Source organism: Trichechus manatus, unplaced genomic scaffold (assembly GCF_000243295.1).
Source record: "Trichechus manatus latirostris isolate Lorelei unplaced genomic scaffold, TriManLat1.0 scaffold00091, whole genome shotgun sequence".
Classification (NCBI taxonomy): Eukaryota; Metazoa; Chordata; class Mammalia; order Sirenia; family Trichechidae; genus Trichechus; species Trichechus manatus.
The window spans coordinates 10,373,079-10,382,019 of NW_004444027.1; the positions used below are offsets into that span (position 1 = coordinate 10,373,079).

General features: G+C 39.6%; 1 protein-coding gene across 3 annotated transcripts in view; it reads left to right on the forward strand.

Annotated features, from left to right (window-relative positions):
- FDFT1 (farnesyl-diphosphate farnesyltransferase 1) overlaps positions 1–6,313 on the forward strand; it is a 31,454-nt gene extending 25,141 nt beyond the window's left edge. For all 3 annotated transcript variants that reach the window (XM_004382209.3, XM_023736756.1, XM_004382208.2), the window contains one exon: positions 5,928–6,313. In XM_004382209.3, coding sequence (XP_004382266.1) covers positions 5,928–6,149 — 222 coding nt within the window. In that variant the 3' untranslated portion in view covers positions 6,150–6,313. The remainder of the gene's footprint in view (positions 1–5,927) is intronic.
- The last annotated feature ends 2,628 nt before the right edge of the window (positions 6,314–8,941 follow it).

Consider the following 8,941-nt stretch of genomic DNA (forward strand, 5'->3'; position numbering starts at 1 on the left):
ATAGTGTCATATTAGGTACTGTTTCTTCATTTTATATAAATTAGACACACATTTTGTGTAGTATGAAGTTCAGAGAATATTTTGGTTTTATAGTTTTATTCTGATCACTAATTTTAGAAAACTTTTTAAAATTTTGGGGGGTAGTTATACTAATTATTTAAATTTAAATTTTATTTAGTGTTTTATTTAATTATTGGAATTAAATCCTAGTTGTGATTCACAACTAGGGGAGAAGCCCCTAAACACATCTGGCTGACTGTCTGTTTTGTAAACAAAGTTTTATTGGAACACAGCCATGCCCATTTATTTATGTAGCTATGAGCCCTGGTGGCTCAGTGGTTAAGCATTTGGCTGCTAACCAGAAGGTTGGCAGTTCAAATCCACCAGCCACTCCTTGGAAACTCCTTGGGGCAGTTCTACTCTGTCCTTTAGGGTCACTGTGAGTCAGAATCGACTCAACAGCAACAGGTTTGGTTTTTGGTTTGGTGGCTGCTTTTGTGCTACAATGACGGAGTTGAGTATAGTAATCCCCCCTTAAATCCTGGGTTTTGCTTTCCAACGTTTCAGTTACCCTCAGTCAGCTACAGTCCGAAAATGTTAAATGAGTATGTAGTGTAACAGTCCAAAAATGTTAAATGAGTATGTAGTGTAATGAAATCTCACTGTGTCTCCCTTCATCATTCACATAACTTTTATTACAGTATATTGTTATAATTGTTCTATTTTATTATTAGTTATTGTTAATCTCTTACTGTGTTTAATTTATAAATTAAATTTTATCATAGATATGTATGTATAGCACAAAACATTGTATATTGGGTTTGGTACTATCTGCAGTTTTAGGCATCCACGGGGGTCTTGTAATGTATGCCCCACGAATAAGGGGAGATTATTGTAACTGCAACAGAGAGTGACCTGCAAAGCTGAAAATATTTTCTGGCCCTTTAAGAAAAAGTTTGCTGACCTCTGATTAGGGTATCAGTTATTTTATTTAAAGTCACTCTAGTCAAACTCAAGTTATTTGGAGAAAATGTTAGTACTTAAGTTGATTTGATTCAGAAAAATCTCTGAAGATTTCTTAAATATTGCATCTATACTCCTATAAGTCTCAAGCAATGAGTGTTTTTAAAGTTGGCATTAGGGACATTTTGTAAATAAAGTTTCAAATTTTAACTTTCTGTGTAAAGTCCAGAAATTGCCTGGCTTTTTGCTAGTGTCCCAGTTTAACACTGATCCTATTTCTCCTCTCTGACCAAGTGCGTCTTCTGCAGCAAGAAAGAAAGACACACTCTGTCAGGTCTCCGGATTTGCTGATTATAGCAATAATGCACCTGGAAGGGACTTTAAAGATGCCCTATCATGCAACTCTAATGTTTAAGAATTATAGTGAAGCCCCAAATCCTGCTGAGCAGATGGATTCTGCTCCTTAGGGTAAGCAGCCTCAGCCTAAAACCAGCCTGGAGAACTACCAGCTGTGAGAAAATCAACCAGCTATTTTGGGATATAAATAAACACTCAGGCAAACAGAAACTTTTATTCCCCTCTCTGCCAAAGTTAATTGCTTGGCGAGGGCAATCTCTTTCATGTCCCTGGTAAATGTCCCGTTTTGCTCCCCACTGTGGTTAATCTAAATCATCGTCATGATCTTCAAGCACTATTTTTCCGTGCTACTCAGTGTGGTCTTTGGATCAGCAGTATCTGCATGACTTGGGAGCTTCTTAGAACTGTAGAATCTCAGTCCCTACCCAACCTGTTGAATCAGAATCTGCCTTTTAACAAGATTCCTAGGGGATTCCTGTGAACGTAAAGTTCAAAAAGCACTGCCGTATATTATCATTGTCTTTATTCTTAGCAGGCTTTTTAACCTGTGAGGAAGTAGTAGACTCTTTGTTGCAAATTCCTTCAACTTTTGTCTGTGTTCCCCTGCAAGCCTTATCCCTCCACCTGTCCAGTGTTATTCCCTGCTGTCTGCCTCCTTCAGTTCTGGGGCCCTCACTTATCATCCCACCTCTTTTGTATCTAAACCTGTTCTTTTCACTTGGTCGTTCCTTTTAGTGTGTATACGTGCTTAGGACACTCATTTAAAAAAGTGAACAAATCATAACTCTCCTTGACCTTAGTTCATCTCTTCCCATTCTCCTCCTTCTCCTTTCCTCCACAGCTAGCTTCTCAAAAGAGCATATGTACTTAATGTTATTTACTCCAGTTTTTTTCTCAAAGCCCTTTATTCTAGCTCTTGTTCCTACCCTGTCATTAGAACTTTTCTTACTGAAGTGATTGGATGACCTCTTAATTTACAGATTTAGTGACTTTTTTATTGTAATCTTCCTTGATTCTACTGTATCATTTGACACTGTGTATCTTTCTCGCCTTGAAGCCCTTTCCTCTTCTGGCTTCTGTGACACGGTTATCACCCACTTAACCTCTTACCTCTTTGGCTGCTCCCTTGTCTTTCTGGCTCCTTTTCTTCCATCTGCTTCATTAATGATGGTATTTCCTTGAATTCTGTCTTGATTTTCATTTCTTCTCACACATATGCTTCCTAGGTACTCTTAGCTATGTCCATGGCTTCTACCTCCACCATGTGCTCATCACTCCTGATTTTATTACTCAAGCCCAGACATTGGTCTTAAACTCTAGTTTCATGTTTCTGACTGCCATCTAGACAGTTTTGTTAGATTGTCCAATGTCGTTAGATGCCATTGAATTGGTTCCGACTCATAGGAACCCTATGTACAACAGAACAAAACACTATCCAGTCCTGTGCCATCCTCACAGTCATTGCTGTGTTTGAGCCCATTGTTGTAGCCACTGTGTCATTCCATCTCGTTGAAGGTCTTCCTCTTTTTTGCTGACTCTCTACCAAGCATGATATCCTTCTCCAGGGACTGGTCCCTCCTGATAACATGTCCAAAGTATGTGAGATGAAGTCTCGCTATCCTCCCTTCTAAGGAGCATTTTGGCTGTACTTGTTCCAAGACAGATTTGTTTGTTCTTCTGGCAGTCCAGTGGTATATTCAGTATTCTCTGCCAACACCATAATTCAAAGGCATCAGTTTTTCTTTGGTCTTCTTGTTCATTGTCCAGCTTTTGCATGCATGTGAGGTGATTGAAAATATGGCTTGGGTCAGGCGCAGCATAGTCCTCAAAGTGACATCTTTGCTTTTTAAGACCTTTAAAAGGTCTTTTGCAGCAGATTTGCCCAATATAGTAAGTCATTTGGTTTCTTAACTGCTGCTTCCATGGGCATTGATTGTGGATCCAAGTTAAATGAAATCCTTGACAACTTGAATATTTTCTCAGTTTATCATGATGTTGCTTATTGGTCCAGTTGTGAAGATTTTTGTTTTCTTTATGTTGAGGTGTAATCCATACAAAGGTCTTTGATTCTCATCAGTAAATGCTTCAAATCCTTTTCACTTTCAGCGAGCAGGGTTGTGTCATCTGCATATCGCAGGTTGTTAGTCTTCTCCAATGCTGATGCCGCATTATTCTTCATATAGTCCAGCTTCTGAAATTATTTGCTCAGTGTAGAGATTGAGTAAGTATGGTGAGAGGATATGACCCATACCTTTCCTAATTTTAAACCAGATAGTGTCCCCTTGGTCTGTTCGATTGTCCAACAGGCCCCTCAAACACAGTATATCCCAAACTTAATTCATCAAGTTCTGTATTCACTGCTCGCCCAAATCAAAGTAAAACCATTCCTGTATTCTTTTTTTTTGGTTAATGATACTACCCTCCACTTAAATCATGGGATCCAGATAATGTGGGAAAGTTCCTAGTGTCCTCCTTTATTTTCCTCACCCTAGGTGTAGGCAGTATCCATGTTCTTTGTATTATGTGGTTTCATACCTTCTTCTGTACATAACCTCTGCCCAAGCAATTCTCAGACATTATCCTACAAAAGTAATCATAAAATGTGCAAGGATGCTTATGGTAGCATTTTTGTCCTCAATCTTCACTGGGAAAGAATTTATTAAATTATAATACATTTATGTTAAGCAGCTTGTGTTAAAAAGAATGATGCCATTTTGTAGGTTTTAGCATTTTATTCCTGAAAAAAATCAAATTACAGAATAGATTTATAGCCTACTTTAAAAATAAAATTATATATATGATAATATTCACACATATTTTATACATGATTATATGTAATACATTCCATATATTATATATGTGACATATTTGTACATATAGGCTTATATGGATATAACAGGAGGTCTAAAAGTAATTATACCAGCTGTGGCTGAGGGGTAGTAGTCTGAGGGAATTTTGACTGTTTATTTTTATATTGCTTGTTTTTACAAACATAATTTCATCATCCAAAACTTGTTAAAGAAGAACTTGTACTTTCATCACATCTCTGTTTTTTTCTTTTATAACTGTCCCTTATAGCATAATATTAGGTATCATTAGCACAGTGCTATATATATATATATATATATTCTTTTATTTCCTTCTTGTATTAAATTGCAGTTTTTTTTGGGGGGGTGGCAAGAATACAAGAAATGTTTGTGGAAATCATATCCATTATCTAATAAAAATTTTGAAAAGAAATTATTTACAAAATGTCTGCTCTGTCTTCTTCATCCTCTTTGCGTCAGTCTTAGATCACCACTCAGATAACCTCTTAACTGGTTTGCCACTTTAATTCAGTAAACATTTATTGAGGACCTACTATGTGCCAGGCACAGTTCTAGGCTGGAGATAAAAAGATAGACAAGACATGTGCCTTTGAAACTTGTAGTCTAGTTAGGGAGACATACAAACAGATAATTTTCAGTATAAGTGATAAGGTATGTACAGGAGAGAGGTACTTGGTTCCACCTAGAGGTTCAGGCAGGTTTTTCTAGAAGAGACGGTACCTAAGATGAAACTTAGGGCATAGGTAAGAGTTAGCCAGATGAAATGAGGGAGGAGCACTCCAGGCTGAGGGAGTGATGTGAGCAAAGAAAGGTGAATGCTATTTCAGAACTGTGAAATAGCATCATAAGTGTAAAACAACTCTAGGCAGTTTGTTATTAGAGTGTAAGAGAGAGTTGGTAATGGTAGATGAAGCTGGAGATGTGTATTGAGTCCGGGTCATAGAAGGCTTTGTGCTCCACATTAAGGAGCTCAGACTTTATTCTGTAGGTGATAGGGAACCACTGAGGTTATTAAGCAGAGGTTTTAGATCTCTTCGGTGACAGTGTGGAGAATAGATAAATGGATTTTAGGGTTCAGGCATAGAGGCAGGGAACTCAGTTTGGAGGCTGATGTAGTTAAGATGAGAGGCACTAAGGGCCTAGCCTAAACTAGGACAGTAATTGTAGGGATGTAGAGGAAGAGGTGGATTCAGCAAATATTTAGGTTTGTGAAGAAGTGGTAGGTAGGGAAGTATGGAAATACAGAGAGGAATCTAGATGACTCTTAGGTTTCCCTGCTTCTACTCTTGTAGTCTTTTTTCTAGCCTGTTTCCCATACCAGATACTTGACCGTGTTTTCCTAAACTTCTTTTGCCCAGTCTTTCCATTATTACTTCCCCTTTTCCATGTTAACTCTATTTCAGCTTAATCAAAACTATGCCAACATTTACTGAGCATCTGCTATGTGCCTGGCACTGTTAGGTATCAGGGATATGAAATAAGTGAGGCACAGACACCACTTTTGAGGTTCTCAGTAGTTCCCCAAGTGTAACATGCTCTCATGCCTCCTTGCTTGCTTGATAGGACAGGCTTTGTGATTAGACAGTCCTGGGTTGATCCCTGCCTTATTAGTGGAGTGACTTTGGGTAAGTTACTTTAACACTCTCTGAACTTCAATTTCCTCATTGGTAAAATGAGTATAAAAATGCCTACCTGTTGAGAAGTAAACAAGAAAAATGTTTATAAAATATATAGTACTCAATAAATAGTACTTACTATTTTTTCTTCTTTCTTTAACAGATTTATCATAGAATTCCCAAATCAGATCCATCTTCTAATAAAACAAGGCAGATCATCTCCACCATCAGGACACAGAATCTTCCCACTTGTCAGCTGATCTCCCGAAGCCACTACTCTCCAATTTACCTGTCATTTGTCATGCTGTTGGCTGCCCTGAGCTGGCAGTATCTGAGCACCCTATCCCAGGTTACAGAAGACTATGTTCAGACTGGAGAACATTGATTTGGAATTTGTTTTGGAGGCTAAAGTTCACCATGAAACAGATTTACCTTTTCTTCAAGGATGGATATTGGCTTCTTTTTTTTCCCTCCTGTTTTAATCACTGAAAGAACTTTGTGTGGCTTAGACCTTTAGAAACTGAAATGCAGTTGAAAAGAATATAAAAATAAAAAAGAAGGATACATTGCCCTCAGCAACTTGGTACTTCTGGATAGTGGTAACCTTTGCTTATTAGCTTGTGGCTGATGGCAGAACGTTCATTGCTGCAGTTTAGGGTAATATGGTTGCAGTGAGACTATCAAGGTATTTTATTTAGTGTGAATCCTGGTAAATGAATAATTTCTTTTATAAGGATTGGCACAAAGCTGGTTCCTGTGAGGCGGAGGTTAAAGATGTCCCAAGTATCCAACTTTTCCAGACTGCTGTAGCACTCCATCATCTCTCACATCAACTGCTCCCCATCCCCTAAGTAATTCTGTAATTCACTGCTATGTCTCACAGAATTTGTGAACCGTACTAACAGTTTAATGGTTTATTAGGGAAGTAACAGGGTACAACTTGGAATTGGGATCAGCTTGGTAGTAACAGGAACAATTCAGGACACAGTTTCTCAATCAGGACAGCTTCTGTGGGTCAGCAACACTACCATAGCTGTCTCTCATGTCTTTCGTGTTACAGCCCCTGTCTTTCTCTCCTGGTCTCCCTTTAAGCTTAGTGGGATGGCAAAACTGACCCAATTGCCTTGTCAGGGTTCCCTACACTTTATTTGCATGCTCCCACCCCCTCAAGGGTGCCATGCACCTTATTTACATTATTAGCAAGCTGTCCAATCCCTTTGGTGGGCCACAAGCACCTCATTGGCATAGTCCCACCCAGCCATTTGGTGGGAGTTAAAAACCATGGTGAGAAAGGCCATATAAAAGCGATCCATCACACTACACCTGGCTAGAATTTAAACATTTAATTAGAAGCAAACTTTGAATTCCACCACTTATCTGTCAGTTTGTCATACCATGGAGACTTCATCTCATAATGCTTTGGACATATTATCAGAAGGGACCAGACCCTGGAGAAGGACATCATGCTTGGTAAAATACAGGGTCAGCGAAAGAGGAAGACCCTCAATGAGATGGATTGACACATTGGGCTCAAACAGCAACGATTGTGAGGATGGTGCAGGACTGGGCAGTGTTTTGTTCTGCTATGAGTCAGAACCGACTCAATGGCACCTAGCAGCAGCAGCCTTTGAATACCTATCCTACTGGACGATGAAGTGAATTTTCTTTGGTTCCTATTTTTCTCATCACTCATTTCTTTTCACTGATTTGAATGTAGTAGATACGAATCTGTATATTTCCATGTTTTTTTAAGAATGCAGACTGTTTTCTGCACATGAAGGCTAAATTCTGGGTGTCCTGGCATTATACACTCTCTTAAAGGGAGTTTAGCTTTCAGAGAACAGCAGGATTGCCCTTGGCCCCATTGGAGAAGATGACCTCCAGTAAAGGCTGAAGTTTTCAAAGAGATTTTCATAATAAAAAAGTTAATTGCTCTGCATTTGTGCGGTGCAGTTCACTTTAAAACCAGGATGACATGAGACGAACTCAATAATGGAGTTAGTGATTGAGGAAGGGGTGGTAGTTTGCGCCTTGACGCCTGCCAAAGGAGCAGCACCAAGGAGCCCAGCTGACTGGCTGCCGCGTTACTGTGCCTGATGGGAAATGATGCTGCAGCACTTCCTCCACCTGCTATAGCTTATAGCCCTCATCAACGCTGCCATACTACCCTAGCTTTTGCCTAATTCTCCTAGCTCAGCTGTCTCCTACAACCATGCTTTCAGCTTTTTACCCCACCACAGCTGAGGTCTGATATATTCTCACCAATAAGTAGCTCAATAGATTCTCAGCTTGGGCAAGGGGAGAGATGGTCCCTTGTAAGGGGGATGTTTGAAAAAGTCCCTCAGGTTGAGAATCACTGTCTTTGGGCATTAAATACTTAAATGGTTTCTAGAAAGTCCTTTAATGCTTTAGGTATGTATTTATGTATTGATATACATGTTCTACTCTTGCTGCAGCCCTTTGTATATGCTGAATCCTGAGTTTTTTTGGCATGCAATGTTGGACTTGCATTGTTAGACATTTTGTTAGCTGCCATTGAGTCGGCCCCGACTCATGGCAACCCCATGCATAATGGAACAAAATGCTGCCGGGCCTGTCTTAGTCTGGAATTTCTGTGAAACCTCTGCAGCATCATAGTAGCATGCAAGCCTCCACTAACAGAGATGGGTGGTGGCTGCACATGAGGTGCACTGACCGAGAATAGAACCTGGGTCTCCCACCTGGAGGGCAGGAATTCTATTACTGAGCCACACAGATTTTCCTTTTGTGACCCGATACCATTTGAGACAATTGCCTTAGTTTGAGTCCATAGGAGACTTGGCTCATTTGAGAGTCAGTCCTGGGCAAACTTGTCAACAGTATTTTTCAAAGTAATTTAAGCATCAAAACATGGTTTGAGATTTCAAGGTAGGGTGTTAGAATATTTGTGTTCAAATTTAAGGGTTAGTGGTGCTAAAGTTCACTTAGAATGCAATACAACATAGTGGCGAGAGCCTTGGTCTGGGTTGGATGTATTTGGGGTGGGGGTGGGGGGAGGGAGCTTTCTCCCAATCAGTCATTACCTGTGGGACTTTCTGAGCTTGTTTGGATTAGGTGATCGCTTAGGTCCATTCCAGTATAAAGCTGTGTTTAAGTGTTCACTGTTACTGACTTATGCAAAGGTTTTACCTTTTGTTC